This window comes from Calidris pugnax, unplaced genomic scaffold (assembly GCF_001431845.1).
Source record: "Calidris pugnax isolate Ruff unplaced genomic scaffold, ASM143184v1 scaffold19, whole genome shotgun sequence".
Taxonomy (NCBI): Eukaryota; Metazoa; Chordata; class Aves; order Charadriiformes; family Scolopacidae; genus Calidris; species Calidris pugnax.
In genome coordinates this window covers 95343-117514 of record NW_015090775.1, presented here as the reverse complement: position 1 = coordinate 117514, position 22172 = coordinate 95343, and the positions used below count along the sequence as shown (strand labels likewise).

At 43.1% G+C, this 22172-nt stretch overlaps 1 protein-coding gene across 3 annotated transcripts in view; it reads left to right on the top strand.

Annotated features, from left to right (window-relative positions):
* The first annotated feature begins 8584 nt into the window (after window positions 1-8584).
* Window positions 8585-22172, top strand: part of APBB1IP (amyloid beta (A4) precursor protein-binding, family B, member 1 interacting protein) — a 77120-nt gene continuing 63532 nt past the window's right edge. For 2 of the 3 annotated variants that reach the window (XM_014946288.1, XM_014946295.1), the window contains exons 1-3: window positions 8585-8668; window positions 9895-10003; window positions 17530-17629. In XM_014946288.1, the coding sequence (XP_014801774.1) occupies window positions 9966-10003; window positions 17530-17629 (138 nt within the window). In that variant the 5' untranslated portion in view covers window positions 8585-8668; window positions 9895-9965. Of the gene's footprint in view, window positions 8669-9894; window positions 10004-17529; window positions 17630-20423; window positions 20540-22172 lie in introns of those variants that run through there. The other variant, XM_014946313.1, reaches the window with a different exon arrangement.

Genomic DNA, 22172 nt, shown 5'->3' with positions numbered 1-22172 from the left:
GGCGGGGCCGCCTCTCCGCCGCAGGGGGGACCACGGCAGGGCTCGGGACTGCCGCCCCCGGCGCCCAGCAGCGAGAGGCAGACGCCGAGCCAGCAGCGCGCCCACCACAGCCGTCTCCCCGGCATCTCCGGCCGCGCCTGCAAGAGAAGAGAGGCCGCGGCGGGGTCAGGGGAGCTTGTCCCTCTTTGCGGGGCGGCCCCGGCCCCGCCGCTCCCTTCCCTCCCAGCCCGGGATGCGCAGAGCCGCGGACACACACGCCCCCGTCCCTCTCCCCCTCGGTTCTGCAGGTCTCGCCAGAGCATCCCAAATCCATGGAAAACTTTTTACGCCGCCCCCCATCCCATCCCGTCCCGTCCCGGCGTCTCCCGGTGTAACCTGCGGGAAGGTGTGGGGCAGCGCCCGGAGCAAGTGCGGCCTCGGGGCTGGGGCTCCTCGGAGCTCGCTGCCCGCAGCGGGGACTGACCTCCTCCGAAAGCTGGAGGGGAATGGAAATGTGCAACATTCCTGGGGCTTCGTTAGCATCAGATTTCCCAAGCGCCTCCCTTTAACTCCTTCGCTCCTCCAGCCCCTCCGGGCTGCCGGGGGGGGGGAGGGGGGTGTGGGGGGCTGCCCCTCCGCTCCCGTCGGGATCCGGCTCTTGCCGGCGTGTCCTCTCCCGAAGTGCTATCCCGAGGCGCCCGGCAGGGGTAGGTACGCGTCCTAAAAGGCTGGCTTTCATTCCGAGTGGTTTTATTTCGCCTGGGGAAAAGAAAACAACAACAACAAAAAAAAAAAAGAACGAAAGAAAAAGACCCCAAAACAACAGGAATAAAAAAGTACACGCGCGACGCAGTTTTTTCAACAGAAACCTTCACGCGGCTGGAAAAAGTTACTGGTAGTTTGGATTTCTTGGTTCTCGCTTTGATCGTCAGGAGCCTACATCAAAGATAACCACGGTCGGCAACTGCCGTTTTTTCTCTGAGGCTACCTGTAGCCGCAGCGTAAACCGAAGGGGAGGACTGATTTTGCCTTTCAATCGGCCGGGCTGATGTGTATTGCTTTTTGATAAAGCCAGCTTTCCTAGACCCTATCTGGCAGGGCTCACGCCGACGTGTGAGAATCAGCATACCCTTCAAGTGCCCCGAAGCGTGAATAACTCCCCCCAGCAGGAGCCACCTCCCTTATCTAATCTCTTCCACATGCTACCGGGGGAAAGCGACACCAGCTATGTGTCCACTTCAGCACTGACTGCCGTGCCGCGTTTTGGCTTTGGGAAGTTGGCCAGCACAGATACAACAGCTAGGGACAAGGAGAACAATTACAGAAAATACTATTTAGTGAGTCGTTATCTTCAGCTTCCTCCCATCCACGGGCTCACACACATGTAAACCCCTTCAGAGTATCTTTGCAACGCTCTCACGCAGTCCCTTTGCTGTTACTTATATGGGAAAGAGGAGAAATGGCACATTGTTCTCCCCCTTCATCTCTCCCTCCCCCTCCCCAGCAAGTTTTATATTTGAAACTGGTTGGGAATCTCCATTTTTTTTCATCCAGACTGGCTAATCTACCGTTTCCCTTGCTACAGAAAAAGCATATCAAATACACCACTTAAAACTGGCTGGCCGTTTCTTTGACCAAGCGTTATTTCTTTTGAAGACCCCAGCTTGTCAAAACTGAAGTGTTGTGTAGCAGCAAAGGCTCCGGGTGCAGAGGGGTGGTACCCCCAGCTGAATTCTGTGGGGCTGGTGACCTGCCAGGTTGCAGGGCTCCTGCCCGCAACAGGGAAGCCTGGAAGCCCTGCCAGACCACGTCCTACATGAAACGCCCAGCAGTTCCTGGACTCTCTGCCCTGACCTTCAACTGAAGTGAGACTCTAGGGTCAACTACTCCTGAGAAATCGTAGGTTTTTCTATGGTTTCCAATATCTCTACAACAGAAAGACGTGCAATAAATGGGGATAAACCTCCAGGATCTGTCCCTCCAGGGAATCCACAGCCCAGCTGTGGTAGTATGGAGCTCTGGATGAGCTAATTCTTTCTTCTGATTTAATACCTCTGTATTTTCTCAGGTTCCTGGATATGTTTTGTAGCCAATACATTGCTATCACAGCTGTATTACTTTGGGGACCCATGCCAGCGCATATAAAGCTACCTAAGATGGAAACTGATCTTTGGATCATCTTTAGAAATGACACAGAAAAGCTATCGAGTTGGGGATGATTCCCAGCGTAGCTACATCTGCAAGCTAATAGTTCATGAAATTACATGAGACGTGATATTTGCAGTCACAGCACAAATCAGGAGCAACTCTACTGAAATTGAGGTGTTTATATACTGCTGAGAAAAATAAGGATAGAATTTAACTTCAAACCTGAATCTTAAAAGACTTTTTTTTTGAAGAAAAAAAAAAGCCTTTGGATAAGCAAACATTGTATCAGTGATAGTGCAAATGAGAGTACTGATTCATGTGGTTTGACTTTGGAAGTGCAGAATACAGCAGTGTGAAATGCTGCCATCAGTTTGCCAAGCAGCATAAGCATGCATATGCTGTCCTTTATGATTGAAAAACTGTGCATCAATTAAATAGAGAGGGGAAAAAAAGGAAAAAAAAAAAGAAAAATGTTCTGTGTATGGCATAGAAGCTATATGACACTATTTGTAGGTACTTTCTACTGTTGCATGGGTGCTGCAGGGTCACCCAGCAAACCTGCCAAAGATCCAAACTGAAGTCAGGGACTTGTATGTCAATACACATAAAGCAGTACCTATCTCACCCTTGCTTCCTTTCCCTGCACGGGCTCTGCATAGGCAGGGAGAATCCATACTTCATGTGTTTGCAAGATGGTTTGGTGCAAGGCATTATTTTTTTTCTCTTCACAGCATTTTTCAGGTTGGCTGTGTTCACGAGCACAACAGGAGTGGCTCAGATCAAAGAACTAGGTAAGGAGGCCCCTGTGTCTAAACTATGTGCAGTTTGGGGAGTGTACTTCAGACTTGGCCATGATCAGAATTCATACAGAATTGGTCTGGACCCCTGCGTCTCCAGTCAGGAGCTGCTGCCCATTTGGTGGTTGTCCAGAAAAGAGCTTATGTTTTAGGTTCCTCCAAAAGGGTCCCCCTCTGCAAGGACCAAAACCAAATGCCACAGGTGAGGAAGACTGGGATAATTGCTTCAAAACTGCCACGCTGCTTCAAACTGGCACAGAAGCCCAGAAAGAACCCAGAAAGAGCTAAGACTTGCTTAGCACCACCTGCAAGTAGACGCAGCAGCTCTAGTGTGCCCCTTGCAGTGAGAGATGAGCTTTGCTTACCTCAAAACCCATCCCACCAAGGCCAAAGAGACTGCTGGGTGCTGTCCCGTCCCATCCCATTCTGTCTCATCCCTGTCCCAAGCAAGGAAATCACTTCCCCCACACTCCCTCACTTTTCTGCTTCCCCCGCACTCCCTCACTCTTCCCCTCCAATTTTGCTCCCCATGGCCAGTGATTTGGGGTTTTTTGAGGTTACAAAGTGAGGCCCAGACCCTGGGTACTTGAGGGGCACCACTCTCCTTAAAGGCCATTTGCTTTGTCAAAACCTGAGTGGCACATTTTTTCTGCTTGTTTCCTTGTTTCTAATCATTTGAGGCAGCTGGATGCTGTAAAATATTCTTTTGTGTGTGCTCTCTGCATGAGCCAGTATTTTGCAAAAGTCTGGACAACCCATATTAAGCGTATCCATATTTTGCAATATGGATAACAAAAAACATCCAAAGTAGTCATACATAAACATGAGTGCTCAAGCTTATTAATTTTTCTTAAATCTCTAGTGTAACCATACAGCCGTTTTGGAAAAATTCCATGCCAGGTGCCATCTAAATTCCATTTTATTTTCCTGCCTTTTACAATAGCAATGCACTACAATTATTTGATCCTACAGGCTTTACAGACATGCTTAATTTAGCAATCTGAAATACTATTGCATCCAGCAGGACTTGTTACAGTGCATACCTTTCAAGATATGCATTTTTCTTTAATCAAAATCCAAACCAGAACAAAATAAATGTTTTTGTCTGGTTGTTTTCAGTTGTTATTTTTTACAAGTCTTTATTTTTTAGTCTAATCTACCACATATTACTGTCATTTTTAGTAAATGTTGGTTTCCAAAGAAGATTGATAAATAAAGAAATAAGTATGAACCCAATGAAAAGCATGGGAATAGTTTTGAGTTTTTACATTGAAGCTATTGGGATTTTTGCATGATGACTAGTTAAGAAAGAAAGAAAAAGAAAATAAGGAGAAACAAATCCTGTTACAATATATCTAACTTTTGCTCAACTCCTTACATGCTTCACTGGTTTTCAAAGCATTATCATATTTAAATTCCAAGGTGTTTTCATCAGAACTGATAAGTTTCCTGTTTAGAAATTCTTTCTAATGTCTACTAACCTCCAGTCTTTATTTCTTGACTGGCTTTCAAGCAATTTATTCTGTACATTGTAAGAGGATTCCTAATCAAAGTATGATGAACTGATTAATAGTATGTGCTGAGGAATTGACACATTTCACCTTAAAAAAAAGCCATCACCTACAGTTGCTGATACAGAGTGGATAGACCTCAAACTTTTATTCCTTCTTTCCTTGAATGATTTTATGTCATGCCAAATGGCATGCAATGATATCCATTATGACTAATTTGCCTGTAACTGTACCTTAGAGGACGGAACAACTAGATAAACAGAGCAGAGAGCCATGTCACCGAAGTAGTACTTCTCTCTGCTATGTCCTCCATAAAGAACTGACATCAGATGTTATAAGATAGCCAGCCTCCCTTAGATGTCTAGACTGTCATCCTTTTACAGGTAACAGTTTACCATCTAGCTTGTATGGGGAAAGAAATGTAAACTCACAACTGTCCAAACAGAGAAACCCCAGAAAACCCACTGAATAACGACAATAATAAAGCAATAGCTCCACAGAGATGCTAGGTTTTCATGCAAACAATAAAAAATGGGAAATAACATATTTCAAAGGATACACTTCACTGCTGCTAAGTTGCACACAAGAAGAAGTCAAGTTACCTTGGCATATGGGTACTGAGAGTCAGAAAAAAGAGGAGTTATTCTGTGTGAGATCAATGCCACAGCTCTCAGACGACCCATACTACCAACCCCCACCAGCACAGAAGCACCTGCAACAATTCTGTAGCTACAAACAAAAGAGGAATCCTCTTTTCTAAGTAACTTTGGGAATGGCCTGATTATCCAAACAATTTTAAGGAATCACCCAAAATAATTTTTGTATAATTGGATAGAAAAAACACACCAAATTAGGCTGGTAGTACAAGTATAGTCTTTGTAAGTTATACTTCTATGGTTAAAATAGCACAAAGAGAGGAAATACTAATGTTTTTCTCCAGTCGCTGAGAGAAAACTAGGTCCTTTTCACAATGTAGTTCTTAATTGTACTGTAGCTGAGCAGGAGAATGCACACACCACAGCTGGAAAGGTTAGGGCTACCATTTGGCTGTTTCTGCAGCCCGGTGTCATTTCTCTGCACGGCAGTGTGCTTCCCCATCTCTGTGTGCGGCAACTGCTTCCTCCGAGGGAGCTGTATCTGCCCTGCAGATAAACTCCCAGACTCTGCCTTTTCTAGGATTTTACATTTGGGGCAGACTACAAATACTTAGAAGCTGTTCGTGGTTAGAGTCGGCCACAGCTCAGAATTTACATTTTCTGAGAAATCTCACCACTTGGAAATCATAATTTGTCCCGATTTAGAATGGAAACTGTTAAAACATTTCTTAGGAAGTAGATATTCCAGTAACAACTTCATTTGAGAAACAAAAATCCACAGCATTTCCAAAAAGCAACGATTTCTTCCAGAGCAGTGGAGCCCTGAATCCCAGCAGGTCCTTGTGTTCCCTGGATCCCTGAGACAAGGAAGAGGCCACCACAGAGGAGTAGATCTGACTGAATGGAAAACTGGCAGCTGACATGCCTGGCAGAGGACTGTCGAAAGTTATCTGTATTCCATTATAAGGCTTGCTGAGATAAGCTTTCATGAAATGTTTCACTCTCAATGAACCAGCAACTTCTGACAGAAAACATTCCAGCAGAACGGTGTTTCCAAAGAGATGCATTCATAGCTGGATGACACAATGATAAAAACATCTCAGTCTTGGCTTAACTAGCTGATCAGCATTAGTTCGGTACTAAAAGTCTCAGCCTCCTGAAGCAACAACCTTTGGGTCCCCCTCTTTTCTCCTAATTGCTGATTGCACTTCTTCAGTAATGCCACATGTGAGCACTAGTCGCGCAGCCCAGAATCCTTGTTAATGTATTCATGCTTGGATAGAGAGAATAGCTTGGACAGAGGTTTTTGCATTCTACTTTGAAGGCTTGTAGTTAAATATGGATTACCAGGCTGCCCAGAAATTCTCCTGATCAAACCACCTTAACAAGGAGTCTGCCTTGTTCCACAGGGTCTCTCTATCATGGTAATGGGAACAGCATGCAAGTCGTGAAGAAAGATTTCTCTCGAGCAACTCTCGAGTTAAGTTTTGGAAGACCCTATTGTTTTCACAAGCCTTCATACAACACGTCTTCTACTAAGAGGCAGAAGACCTGTTTTGGGGGTACTGGTAGATGAAAAGCTGGACGTTAGTCAACAGTATGTGCTCATAGTCCAGAAAGACAACCACATCCTGGGCTGCATCAAAAGAAGCGTGGCCAGCAAGTCGAGGGAGGTGATTCTGTCCCTCTGTTCTGCCCTGGTGAGACCCCACCTGGAGTACCACATCCAGCTCTGGAGCCCCCAGCACAGGAAAGACATGGACCCATTGGAGCGGGTCCAGAGGAGGGCCACAAAAAGATCAGAAGAATAGAGCACCTCTCCTATGAGGACAGGCTGAGACAGTTGGGGTTGTTCAGGCTGGAGAAGAGGAGGCTACAGGAAGGCCTTCTTGTGGCCTTCCAGTACTTAAAGGGGGCCTATGGGAAAGACAGGGACAGATTTTTTAGCAGGGCCTGTTGTAATAGGACAAGGGGTAAAGGCTTTAAACTAAAGGTGAGAAGATTTAGATTAGATATAAGTACGAAATGTTTTACAATGAGGGTGGTGAACCACTGGCACAGGTTGCCCAGGGAGGTGGTAGATGGGATGTTCCAGGGATGTTTCCCTATCCCTGGAAACATCCAATGTCAAGTTGGACTGGCCTCTGAGCAGCTGAACTAGGTTGATCTATTTGAAGATGTTCTTGCTCATGGCAGGGGAGGTTGGACTAGGTGACCTTTAAAGGTCCCTTCCAACCCCAACTATTATATGATTCTACGATCGTATTCATCTACAATTCATCTAGAATCTATGAGTCTAGAAGAAAGTGAGCTTGAGGTACTTAAGATTACTTACTTACATTTGGGCTGCCATGAACTGTGGAGCGGGATTACCTCCTGGTCATAAAGAATGCTTTCAAATAAATGTCATCTAGTGCAAGAGACACCTAACTGTTCCATATTAATTGCTGTATTTCCTTCCATATATTGTTTCTAATGACTAGAGGAAAACCTCAAATCTAACTTGTTGTCTCTCTTTTTCAGTACGGGAGTAGCAGAAACTATCCCTTATGAGTAAAATTGTCTCAGATTTTCCCATTAAAAGATCTGGTTTGAGTTTTTTACACTTTTGCCAGTTTTCAGGTGATTGGACCAATACATACTCTCGTAGGTGTTTGCCTCTGGCAGTGGTCTATGGAAAAAAGCGTATAGGCCATATAAAAAGCTATATACTGTATGCAAAACATGTGACAGAAATTAATTTATATCAGCAGTCTTAATTCTGGCATTTCCTAAGTCATGAAAGTTTTATTTTGCAGCCCTAATAAAAGCTTTGGTTTTGTATATGCTTATGTGTTAAACATTTGGTATAAAATAAATCACTAGCAGGTTACCACCTATCAAAACGCCATGGCCCTTGCAAAAGCAAACATTTGTAAGTATGGCATAGGTTGGACTAAAATGTACCAGCTACTCTTGGAGCATCAGACAGCCCTGAGGGAAAAGAGATGGTGGTTAAAGAAAATATTTTTAAAAGCTAATAGGAGTGAAAAATGAGGAAGAGGTCCTGGATCCACTAAAGCCAATGGTAGAGCTATAAATGGCATCAGTGTTTCAGGCAAAAAACCAAAGCAGAAAAAAAAAAAACCAAATGCCTTGGAAATCTGGAGCTATCTGGGTGCAAGACTGGATTCTTTATCTTTAAAAGTCCTCAAATCACAAAACAATGTTTTTCCAAAACAAAAAATATTTGGCTGAGTACAGAGTGTATGTGTAGAGCCTTTTGTCTTGTGTTATAAAAAAGAACAGACTAAGAGACCTGACATTCACTTCCAAAACTTCTGGACCAGGACTTGACAATATGGAAGTAGGACGAGATGGTCCTGTTTATATTTTAGTTTAGTTGCTAGACTCTGTAAAGATTAGTCTCATTGAAACTTTTTTTAAAAAAAGTAAAAAAAACCCCAACTGTGTTTGAAATTATATACTTAATGTTTTGAAAAGCTTTTGGCAACATCCCTTCTTATTGATTTGTGTCTAACAGTCAGAAACAATGACTACGCCAAGCACTGGCCAACAATGAAGAAATTACATCTAACCAAGAGAAGTGTTACCTCTGAAATCTTCCAGTGAGCACTCTAGACTAGACACACATCAGGTATGAGTCTGAGAATGTTTCAACTTTGTTTTAGATAAGTGTACAATCACTGTTAAAAATGGAAGCTTGAACCTGGAATTCAAAATAACAAAATCAGAAGTGCTGTCTATATATCACTAATGCCGAAAAAAATCATTCAGTGTCGAGGTTGCCAAATTCACGAGAATTTCTAGTTTTCCAGACAAACAAGGGGAGTGCTGTGCACAGGAGAGCTGTTTCTGGAGCACCGGAGCAAGTATAGGTTTCCAGTTCTTCATCTTCCTTCATTCAAGAACAACTGAGGCTTTTCATATACAGTAAAAAGTTTTCCCGACATACCCGAGGAAAGGGCATTGCCATGAATGGCTTCTGCAAAGACAGGCAGTGCTGTAGCAGCTGACAATTTGCATTTCCGTTTGCAAGCTTAGAATTTAAAAAAAAGGAACGCTATTCTCAGAAAGATGACTAAATTGAGATTGTTTAAGCTACTAAATACTGTAGACTTGATCCACATTTACCACATGTAAAGGAGCTTTACTACAGGTGTAAATCAGGTGCAATGTGTGTTTTCCAACCTATTATAAAACCTCTTGCAACAAACATCCCATATTAGCTTATCTTACTGCCAGTTTATCAATAAGAAGAATTCAATTTTCTCCTTAGGAGAGGAACTACACCCTTGCTGTACAAGAGAAAAGCAAATTAGCTCCCTTGGTTCCTAGTGCAGAATTCTGCACAGTAACTCACAAGGTTCTTCTCAATAATGCTCCAGTGTCTGGTGGTCTCTCAAATACCCTTTGTAAACAGTTTACATTGATCTTTGCTCCAAGCTGTGAGATGTTTATGGATCTTTTTTCAGTATGGCTATTTGCCCACCACCAAGACTCAAGACCTTATTTTGGTAATCCTAAAAATAGGCTAGGATCAATTACAAAGACTTTTCCTCAACAATGTAGTTCTAAAATAAATTTAAAGCCTAAGATTTTGGCAAAAAACCACATTAACAGTCAAACTGGAAATGTTTCAAACACTGATTGATCAAGACCCAGCTGAGTTTATTCTACTCAAGATAGATTTTCCTCAGATAGTCCAAGAAGAGTGTTTGTTTTGGCCTCTGTTCCTAGAAATAATATTAACCTGGCAAAAATGTTGTTTCTATAAAGAAAAAGGCCGTTGAGCAGGCTAAATATCTGTGTCTTTCTTCTCATGTACTACACTGGTTTCACTTACATCCTGTGTTTGCTCAGTATTTTTAGGAGCTGTGTTGGAGTTTCTGTGCTGTGGTTAAATCACCTATCTAACTCTCTGAGGTACTTACATGGCCAGAGTCTCTGAGAGGGTCACAGTCCAATGCAGGTATGTTCAGAACAAATCTCAGACCTAAAGAAGTGTTCCCTCCCCATTCTTCACCCGTAAGGAGTTGATTCATAAACAGTTAAGGTGCTGGTTTCTAACCATTTAGACACAGTCACATAGCTAATGGGACCCAAATATTTTTTACAATTTGAGGTGACATTTAGCTCTTTTGACATTTTTAGGTGGCTTTAAACTTGGTTACAAATGTCCAGTGGCAGACTTAGAAAACCAACTTCCAAACCCACATTTAGCTCCTTCACCCCACTCCCCATTGCTTTATTACCAGTTCTCTGTGCTTTAAGGGAAAAGCGGGCTTCCTTAACCTCTAGAAATGTTTTAAGCAGATACATTGGAGAATGCAAGACTCAGAGTTTCTAGAGAAAAAGACACCCATAAGAAAGATTAAACTATGGAAATTTTCATTTTTAATTGAAGTGGATTACACTTCTCATTTCACATGACCCTTGCAGAGGTAAAAGTGGTATATAGTGTTGTCAAGCAAGACTATCTTCACTTTATGAGACAATAAGATATTCACAAAGTTGTAAATGTTTAAGACTTTTTTCTGGAGTATGTTCATATAAATGAGACGTTCCCTTTGTATGTCTATATCAAAAGGCAAGGAATTCTGTCTGCATAGAATTCTGTCTGAAAAGAAAACTGAATACAGAAAAAAATTATGATGAAAATTGCTGCATTGGTCTCTGAAAGTCCTATTACCATTACAACCCTCTACCACCGGAGCAAAGTAAAAAGTTTGCTTTTCACAGTCTTCACAAGTAACAAATCAAGTGCATACCATGTACGTGACAATACTGACTGCTTCAAAAACCAGTGCATGCCAGTTGCTGAATTTACTTGGAATGCACATTTATATGTTCCAGGTTCACTTGCAATGTATGCTTTTCAACATTTCTCTTTATCCGTCTGTCAACTCAAGCTCGAGTTGAACGAATGAAGAGACTTAAGAAAAATATTTGCTTCCACATGCTTTCCTTCCATGCTGTAAACTGGGCATCACCTTTGACTTAGAATATATCCAGATCCTCCCAGATCAGCTGTGTCTAGAGAGTGGTGATTATTTCTTTGCAGCACTAAAACAGGTGCCCTCTTTCCATACATCAAAGCTTGAAGCAAGGCTCTCGTTTCATATCCTTATCCTTGGTCTCCAGATGTGGTCTTTCCCTTTTCATTTATTCTTTCTTGCTCTGAAGATTACTTTCTAGGCCCAATGCTTCTATTGTATCACTTAGTCTCTGCATTCCTCAGCTGGCACTGGCTTCTCACTTATATCAAACATAAGCTGCTGATCTTCACTTTCAAGTCCCTCTATGGACTCCCCACATTCCACACCACTTCTCTTTCACTATAGACTCATCAGCTCTCATCTCTGCATTGCCCATTTATTAAAATTTACAAGTGCCATCACATTTTATTCTTCACATCTGAAACTTCTAAAAAGCCTCTTCAAAAAGTTTTTTGAAATCCAGGGACAATGTAGTACACATACTTGCTACTCTGCTACTGCTACCAGTATTTAGAAAGACCTCTGTCAGCTGGGAATAATCTAAATGCTGCTGCAAAGGATTTTCATTTGAAAATGAGAAAAAATAATACTGAAGGGTGAAATGTGAAGAGTACACAATTTAAACTATGTTCAGAGATCATCCAAGAGATGAGAATAGAGTTACTGAGTCAAAAAGGGAGCAGAAATATAAATTTCAACATGAATAAGAAAGCACAGAGTATGAACACCAAACATAGTGGACTGAACATGGGTGCGGGGCAAGCACATCCTTAATTGCTTTGCTTAAATACAGCTGTAAACCAGAACACACCCCTTTTCCAGACAATCCTGGACAAAATTGGTTAAGAGCTTGAAGTTATTTGTTAAGTCTGCTTGAGAAAATAATCTGCTTACTTTCAGAGAAACATTATCAGCCAAAAGATCTTTCATGCTTATCATATTTTTAGAGCAGAAAGAACAGTTTTCTCAAAGACAAGTTACATTATTTGAAATACTTTAGAGAAAATTTTTACCCAAAAACCAAAGCCTTGCCTTCATGTGTCCTGCTAGAAACTCTTATAATTGCCACTGACATAGCTAGTATGTATGAACTCTCATCCCCAGGAACATGAAAGACTAGTAAAGCATCTGATTCTGGCTGGAATACTTAAGCTGTATAATGATTTTAACTGATTTTGCTGGGTCAAAACTTGCTTTACCTTATTCTCATAGAAAGCTCTTTTGTGGTGAGCAGAGGGTTGTGTCACTAGGCAAGAATAGAAATGTTTGACAATGAGACACTCAAACTATCATATGAGGAAAATACGACAGTGTTTAAAATATTTTTTATAACTGTATTCTAAAAATAATATAAACTGTACATTGCAACTGTGCAGTGTAGAAACTTGAGCTATGAAATGGAAGAGGAAGTGACAATTCACTTCCTCCTACTAAAATTTAAAAAAAAGCTACCAAAGGAAGCACAATGCTATTATCAAGTTCCTCTTTTACATACTATTTATTTTATTAAATTCAAACAGAGCTCATATTTGACTTGCATTTTATGGAAAACTACATTGTCAACATCATCTGTAAAACACTGTTAACTTATTCCATCTATCTCAGTAAATCATTGTCTTATGCTCTTGTGAATCATGTGAGATGCTAGTCTTGAGTAAAGTGATGCAACTGGTCACAGGTGGGGTGATGTCATTTCTTTGTATGGTGGAAGAAGAGTCTCACGTTTACTCTTGCTTGGCTCACAGCACCAACTACAGGCCATGGAGAACTGTAGAAGAAGAGAGAATAGAAAGGTCAAGGTCTCCACATTCTTAATAGTGATATTCCGAGCTCAGCTGTACATTACCTGAGCAGGGTACGTACTACCCTTCAGGTAATCCACAATTTTATGGAGGCAAATTTTTATGGACTCAAGTGAAATAAGTAAGTTCCCTGGCAATCTTTACCTTTATTTATCAGCAGCAGAATAAACCACCAGGCATGAGCTGAGACCACCACTGCAGTGTGCTAAGCTCTAGCAAGTAGCTTTTCTTTTAGCATGCACCATACAGGATTGTGGTAGGGTGGAAATTGATGAATATTTATTTGCTTAACAACTCTCCTGTATCCTACAGAAACCTAACATAATGTTCTGAGGTGGTCAAGACAGGACAAAGTCGTCACAGTGTGACAAAGCTCTTAGCCTCAAATTTTTGTATTACGTGTACCTTTTCTGTAGACTTGCACTGCTATATCAGTTGGTCTGGCTCACTGGGACCTACCAGAAAGGATTGCCTGTGTACCCAAATTCCATCTGTTATTTTCATACGTAGGAGCTAATTTCATATGTACCTCTTTTCACGGTGGGGCAAGATGAAACTCTATCAGTTTTCCCCATCTGCTTCCATATTTAGCAAGGGCTTCCATATTTGGTTCAAGGACTTTAAGCCTTGTGAATCATGTGAGATGCTAGTCTTGAGTAAAGTGATGCAACTGGTCACAGGTGGGGTGATGTCATTTCTTTGTATGGTGGAAGAAGAGTCTCACGTTTACTCTTGCTTGGCTCACAGCACCAACTACAGGCCATGGAGAACTGTAGAAGAAGAGAGAATAGAAAGGTCAAGGTCTCCACATTCTTAATAGTGATATTCCGAGCTCAGCTGTACATTACCTGAGCAGGGTACGTACTACCCTTCAGGTAATCCACAATTTTATGGAGGCAAATTTTTATGGACTCAAGTGAAATAAGTAAGTTCCCTGGCAATCTTTACCTTTATTTATCAGCAGCAGAATAAACCACCAGGCATGAGCTGAGACCACCACTGCAGTGTGCTAAGCTCTAGCAAGTAGCTTTTCTTTTAGCATGCACCATACAGGATTGTGGTAGGGTGGAAATTGATGAATATTTATTTGCTTAACAACTCTCCTGTATCCTACAGAAACCTAACATAATGTTCTGAGGTGGTCAAGACAGGACAAAGTCGTCACAGTGTGACAAAGCTCTTAGCCTCAAATTTTTGTATTACGTGTACCTTTTCTGTAGACTTGCACTGCTATATCAGTTGGTCTGGCTCACTGGGACCTACCAGAAAGGATTGCCTGTGTACCCAAATTCCATCTGTTATTTTCATACGTAGGAGCTAATTTCATATGTACCTCTTTTCACGGTGGGGCAAGATGAAACTCTATCAGTTTTCCCCATCTGCTTCCATATTTAGCAAGGGCTTCCATATTTGGTTCAAGGACTTTAAGCAAGGACGAGGGGCAACGGGCACAAGTTGGAACATAAGAGGTTCCACTCAAATATGAGGAGAAACTTCTTCACGGTGAGGGTGACGGAACCCTGGAACAGGCTGCCCAGGGAGGTTGTGGAGTCCCCTTCTTTGGAGATTTTCAAAACCCGCCTGGATGCAGTCCTGAGTAACATGCTCTAGCTCTGGGCAATCCTGCTTCAGCAGGGGAGTTGGACTAGATGATCTCTATGGTCCCTTCCAACTCTAGAAATTCAGTGAAATTCAGTGAAATTCAGTGAAGTTCTGCTTCCTACTTTGGCCCCTTACAAGCAGTAAGGACCACACACCTAAAAGCTAGTCTGCAGGAACTATCAGGACCTTCTGCTGTAGAAACAAATAAGTTTGATGGCTATTTCTGAAGGTTTCCATCAATTTCTTGCAGACAGTGCTTATGCTGATGGGAAACAAGTGATTGTGCAAAACCTCCACTTCTCAGAGTAGAAAAGAAAACACAGCTAGTTTATAGCGCTACTTTCCTCATACTCTCTCTCACCCTATATGCACACTATGGCTGGCCAAATGCTATACACTATACATATGCTCTGAGAGACATACTTACTATAAACAGCAGAGAACGTTGCAGCCTAATATGCAGCTACAAAAAATCAAATGCATGTGCAAAAAGATGTAACCTAGCATTCGGACTGGAAAACTACCCACTGAGATGGAAAGATGAATAAATACGTACTCAGATTTTGGAGATACTTTCCAACAAGCAAAAAATACGGCCAATTATTTCCGTATAGCTTTCTTTAAAACACTGTGCAAACTGTGGGAAGTGGGGAGTGCGTCTGGGTGCGGGTGATACAAGTTTAGTTTGAACTCTGAAAAACAAGAAAAAAAATCTCAACATAAAATTATGAAGTTTTTTTCAACTACTATTACGTAGTCAAAATAAGACTGCTAAGTGTTTCAAAGGCTTTCCGTGGGTCTCCACGCAATGGGGGAAATGTTAATGTTCATGTGAATATAATGAAAACAGCCAACAGGGAGCAAGTAAAGGAGAAAGTTTAACACTGGTGCGGTCAGAGAATCAACTTCAGAGCTGGCTCTTGCATGAGTTAACACAGGCTGACCTTTGGATGGAAGAAACCTCAAATGAACAGTCTACCTGTGTAAATCATTCTTACAACATTTTAACAATCAGGAAAAAAAGTGCATAGGGAAATAAATCACAGAGGATAGAAGTGGGTAAGGAAAGGGTTGAAGAGCTTGAAATGAGTAAAATACATCATTAATTTATTTCTATTAATGGAGTCAGGTAATTCCATCCTCTTTTGTCTGCGAATGCCTTTAAATTCGCTTCAGTAAGAAGCTTCAAAACCTTGCTCATATCATGCTTAGTTTGCCACGTATGTGAAATTGATCACACAGCATTAATAAAATCAAATGTCCAGTTTAAAATGATGCTCCTCATTAAGCTAACTTTTGTACACATTGCTCTGAGCAATAGCTAAAAGTCTATCTTGTAAACCTAAAGAAATAATGTTAATAATAAATGCTGACATTTTCAAATGAAGACCCTCAGGTTACAATTTCCTAGTTAATAGCAAGCAGCATTCTGAACAAGTTAGATGAGATTTCAATATTCCATTTCACAATATTTGCAGGATTCCTTTTAGGGGTGCAGACAATTTAATTTTATCATAAGATTAATAAAACTAATAAACAAGATACGTTACTCAGGCTTATCCTACCTCAGCTGCAATTTGTGTTAGATGCTCAGCTCTCACAGTGAAGCAGGCTGACTTGAAAAGATGTTTTCAAAGAACAGAAAGGGATATATATCCTCTATGTATAAACAGTCACAAGAAACGTGGTTGTACACAGAGTGGTGTTTGTACATGAGAGCTGGAAAACTTAGGCTTGATCTAAAACTCACTGAACCAAGGAGAAAAAGCTCCCTCAGGCATCTGTGGCTTTTGAATCAAGACCTTTGAAATTTTAACAGCGTAACGCCTGGACACGTAAATTGTTTCCTGAACATATTCTATATGTAGAAATGGAAGCCATTGACTAACCTGAGGCCCTACCATACACAGAGAAAAAAAGAATAAAAAAAAAGTGGAAATCCATCTTGAAATCATCACAGTGGGCAGAACTTCAATAACTAAGCTTTGACCATAAACTTTTCGGAAGTACTTCTGTCATAATTTCCTGCAGTTAAAAGTGTGAATTTGCCAGCTTCACTGCTGACACTTTCAGATAGACTTTGAATCTCTTCTTCAGCTTTTCATCCAGGTTGGAGCTTTGTTTTGCTTTTGGGTTTCCACTGTTAAGAACCAATGCAAATAAATTTTCCTGTGAATAATTATGGAGAAAGAATTATATTCCTAGTTCTGAGTCACTGAAAGATGCCATCAAAAGGAAGGAAGGACAGATGGGCAGAAAGAAATTGATCTGGCCACATACCTGCTCTTTAGCGTATTGAGTGTCAGCTTCTTCATTTGTTCTAATTTTAAAGAATTATATGTGACGTGCTTGCTAACTAGCTTCTGCATCCAATGCAGTTGTACTTAAATTGGATTTTCTGTGATTTTTCAAAAGCTATTTTTGGTAATTTCTTCCATATAAAATCTCAAATGTGAGCATTTCATCTTTCTCATAGGAAGTTTTATGGTTTAGAGGTCTTCCACAGTATTGCACAATCACAAAGGAATATGAAAAAAAAAACCAACCCCAAACTTAAATAGAATTAATTCTTATTGGAAGAACATAAGAAAGACCTATAGTTGCTACTTTCTTAACCCTGTACTTTCTGCTTTTGGCCTTATCATCTAAGAAGATGCCAAACAGATATACAATTTTTTCTGGAATGCCCTGACATTACAGTCTGATGTGGTGCCATGACTCACTTCACACTAATTGCAACCTTTTAGGTTTCCGGAAAAAACAGTGTCTTGGTGAAAGAAATTCTCTGGTGTACCCCAGAGGACTATCCAGTCACTGTACCAAAGATTTTTCCAGTGTCTGCAGAGTACTATTTGAAAAGAGGATATGCCATCCTTCAGATATTGCTTGCCTTAAACTGATACTTTTTTATCCTATTTTGAAGCTTGTATTTATGCCTTTGCCTTCTATGATCAAAACCACCATTCTTGCAGAGTTCTGAAAGTTGTTGTGTTTAAATAACAACAAAACAAACAAACCCTTCCATTTTCTTTTATGTGTTTTGCTATGACAAAAGATCTAATTAATACACTGATTTTTATTTTTTTTTTTTACAGTTGGTCAATGGCACAATGTTTTGGCAGTATTTTACATTACTGCGCCCTTTCCACTCACAACACTGAGGGCTACCGGTTGATCCTGCATTATTCCAGGCAGGTAAGATCGCAGACTGTGTGGTGTCACATTTACCCTGTAGAGAAAATTAAGGTCACTCTCTAAAGTCATGTCATTATCAGTTTATAAAGTGATGTCAATGAAACTTAAGGGAATGCATATATGGTAAAACATTGCTTTTTTTCCAATGAAAAGCAGGTTTCCTGACACTAGATGTATCTATTTGTTCCCATTCAAAAACAGATGTTCTGCTTTAACTCTAAATTGTCTGCTGCTTTCTGGAAACTTCCAGTACAATGAAATGCAATCCACAAGGACTGTGGAGGTCAGTAAAGCCCAGCTGAGGGTGCATAATGACAGCATATCTACCCAGTCATCTGCTCCCCCGTGATAAGGAAAGGAAAAGAACAATTTGTAATTGCATGTGTTAGATCCTGAGTCATGCAACTGCTGTGAAACACACAATTGTAACGTGGGTGGGGCATGTGTCTCTTCTTCCCATCAGAAAATGAAAAGCCTTTGGAGAAGCGCAGAACCGGGGGGCTGGAATTCAGGGGAATGATTCTGCTGCACATTTGTTTTAGTTGAGAGAGGAGAAAACAAATCAGGAAGCATCACATATTTCCACCTGCTCTTTCCACGAACTTTGCCTCTCTCTAACATTAGGACACACGCTGTTAATCAAATCCATATCTGCTGCAGCGCTTCCCTCACCGCATTTCTTCCTCATGAACACACGATGACCTCCACCCATCCCACTGGAGCACAACGTTCATGCTCCTGAATGCAGGAATGCAGGAATCCAGACCAAAAACTTCTCAGCATTAAAGATTTTCTGGGATTTCTATGATTTTCTCCGTGCTTTCTAGAGATGTGCCATTCTCAACTCCACTATTCCTCGTAGAGAGAATGCCCATCCGTTACAGCCAGGTACAAGGAGAGGGGGAAAATATGGCCCTTCAACTTTCTCAACCTTATTTCAGGATATTTGGAGAGTACAGGAACAAATCTAGATTCGGAGAAAACAAAGGTTCATTTGTACAAGCAGAACAGATATTTTCTACACTATCATAACAATTATCTTGGTCATGTATTTCAACACCAGCAAAAGAAGTGTGAAACCAGTAATCAGGGCGTGGCCATGTTACTGGTAGGTCACATACAGAAGTGAAATAACACTTTTTTACAACAAAATGCACCATCAAATATTATTCTTTTAATACATGCAAAGTGTTCACTGCAAACTGTTGATTTGAAGTTTGACTTTGGGATAATTAAAAAAATATATAAATTGATTGCTAATTCATCTTTTGAAATTACCTCTTTCTTTGGGACCATAATGATCCCAAAAAGGAACAACTGCAGAGTCGGCAAAGAGAATACGCAGTATCCACGGAATTCAGATTCCCAAGATGCTGATCTAGTAACTGCTTATTAACTATGTGCATGATTTTTCAAATGCTAAGAAGTTTGCCAAATTTAGATGTATTTTCACGTGCCTGGCCAAAGATGCAGTTATGACCTCAGCAAAGTCTCTGGCAAATTTTAGCCAGCTTCTCAGTGAAATAACTTGGGTTTTTTTAAATATCATGAGCAGAACAATGTACTATTCCCTAAATGCATTCTTAAATATGGCTGAGCTGTCTCAGCTGGAATTTTTCAAAGCAATTACCCCTTAAAGCATTGAAACATATTTGCTGTGCAAAATGTGGTGGTAATTTAAAATGCTACCATCCTTCTGCTATAATTATTTTATCTCCAGCAGTGTTAGAAGAACAGAACATAAGATTTCTTGGCTGCTTTGGAGCAAAACGTGGTGTTTTAATATAAATTGCCTGTAAACACAAGATTAAGCTAAACTACCTGATGACTTTTTTAAACTAAAGTAACAGAAGTAGGAGACGGTGACATCTTCACCTTCATTCACTACACACTGTCTGTCGGTGCCTTAGACATGTAAGAAAAATTTAGCTAAAAGCATTGGTTTGGCAAAGTTATGGACAATGAAAATAGGATTTTAAATCAGGAGACAAAATAGGATTTTAAATCAAGAAGGGTTCTATTCTATCTTAGAATCTCATCTTTATAACTTGAGGACATTAACCCTACCAGGGCCGCACTGAATTTTCATTTTAACTTTGCCTTTTTAACTTCATTTGGAAACCCGATTTTTTTTGTTGTTTTCCTTTCCATCTTTTTATGGAATTTAACTTGTTATTCCACTCAGTTACTCTACTTCAAAGCAGCACTTTGTGGTGCTACAAAACGACACAAAAATGCCATGAAAGCCACTTGCAGCCTTATTTAAAAAGGACGGGGAGTCACTAAACAGAATGGGGGAAGAAACACGTTTCTGTCCGAAGGCCAGAGAGCCCATGGCAGCGCTGCCCAGCCGAGAGCCGCCCGCCCCGGCGGAGGGGACCCAGGAGAGGGCCGGAGGAGGTATCGCTGGGCTGCCCGGGGCTCCCCCGGGGGCTACTGCCCCCGCACCGGCCACAGCCACTCCCGCCCGGGCCTCCATCCCCGCCAGCCTCGGCGGGTTCCATTTTGTGGACACCTCAGGTGCCCCTAAGGCTGGTGAGGCGGCGGCCTCCCCACAGCGCGGAGGGGAGGCGGCCGCCCCCGCTCTCCACAGCCGTCGGTCGAGCGGCGAGTCCCCGCAAGGAGAAGCCGTCGCAGGGAGCGGGCCCGGCTCCTCCTGCCCTACCGAGGGGCTCGCACGGCCCAGGGGAGCGGGCTGCCCCGGGGATCGAAGGCGGGGAGGGCGGTGCTGCCCGCAGCGGGGCGGCTCCCGCGCAGGTGGCCGCTGCGGGGCGCCCGGCAGCCCGCGGGGCGGCCCCACTTCCCCACAGGCGGAGGGCGGGCGAGCTCCTGCCGGGCAGGGGTGCCGCGGAGCCGCCCTACTCGCAGCGCCTCCCGGAGTCCACGGGACCCCGCCGCCCGCCCGCCAAGGTAAGCCGGGCATGGAGGGAGGGAGGCGCTGGGCCGCCGAAGGGCTCTCCGCGCCAGCCCCGGGACCCCGACGGGGCGGAGGTTGCGGCCGCCACGGGAAGTGTGAGGTGCCCGGCGCCCCGCTCGAGGTGGGGAGAAACGATGCCGGCAAACGGTGGTGCTCGGGGCGGGGGAGAGCCGTGCCGTGCCGCCCTGGAGGGTGGCGGCCCCGGGTGGGCAGCGCTGGTGCCCGCAGAGGGGAGCCCGCCGGCCCCCGCCGTGCCGCCCCGCCCGGGAGGCCTGTGGCGAGGGGCGCCTCTCACACGGAGGCCTCCCCCCTCGGGGCAGGGAGCCTTCCGACGGCTGAGGCGGGATAACGGGATTTAGCGCTGGGTCCCGGTGTTGGCTGTTCTCTTCGGCAGGGTTAACCTGGGTCAGACCTTCCTGAGGGGTGCGAGTAGGAAATTGATTGGTGTTCAAGGTGGGGTTGCGAAAGCTTCTACCCCGGCCTGGTGAGGCACAGGGGGTCCCCGGTTTGGGCAGCTGGGTTGGGGAGGTGAAGGTGGGTGGGAGAAACTGGAACCCAAGCTGCCTGGCACCAGCGGCCAAAGAATACACCACGTGCGTGTGCTAATCTATCAGTCTGAAACCAAGTGTGCAAGAAGGTGGTGTGGCTGTGGCACAGCAGCCAGTACTGACTGCCAAGGTACGAAATTTACACCTCTGCTGGGGGTCCACTTGGCCACGTGGTTTAGGGAAGAAATTGACAAGTGTCCTGACCTGGAGTCTGGGTCTGGAGAGTAAGTCTTATGAGGAGAGGCTGAGGGAGCTGGGGTTGTTCAGCCTGGGGAAGAGGAGACTGAGGGGAGACCTTATTGTTCTCTACAACTACCTGAAAGGAGGGTGTAGAGAAGCGGGGGTCAGTCTCTTCTCCCAAGTTACAGATGATAGGACAAGGGGTAATGTGTTCAAGTTGCGCCAGGGTAGGTTTAGGCTGGACATTAGGTAACAATTCTTCACAGAGAGAGTGGTGGGGCATTGGAATAGGCTGCTCAGGGAGGTGGTTGAGTCACCATCCCTGGCTGTGTTTAAGAACCGTTTAGATGTGGTGTTGGGGGATATGGTGTAGGGGAGAACTTTAGAGTAGGGTGGATGGCTGGACTCAATGATCCCGAGGGTCTCTTCCAGCCTAGATAATTCTGTGATTCTGAAGGCCCATCCTGCACGATGCCCTCCTCTGAATACCATGGAGAAGTAATGTAAATGCAGTCTCCAAAAGTTTGGGGTGTTCTTTCAATACTTTCTGCACTGGAAGAGAAGTTACTAAATCCATTCGTGGTCACACTGGGAAGGTGTATCCAGTAGGGTCTTTTAGGCAGTGTGTCATCCAGCCTATCTTAACTGTCATTAAAAATCTGGATGGAGGAATACAGCCTACAGACAACATACGTGGGGTGCCACCAAACTGGGACGGGCAGCTGGGATTTTTGAGGTCCCTTCCTGCCCCACATTACTCCAGTTCTGTGATTAGCGTGGCTCCAGCTTGACTCTACCCTTCAAAACTTCTGTTTGCAGAATTTTGGCAGCAATTTTTCCTCTTTGGTTCTAGTTCCCCCTTGTGAAGTAAATGACGTGCATGATTTGTTATTTGTTC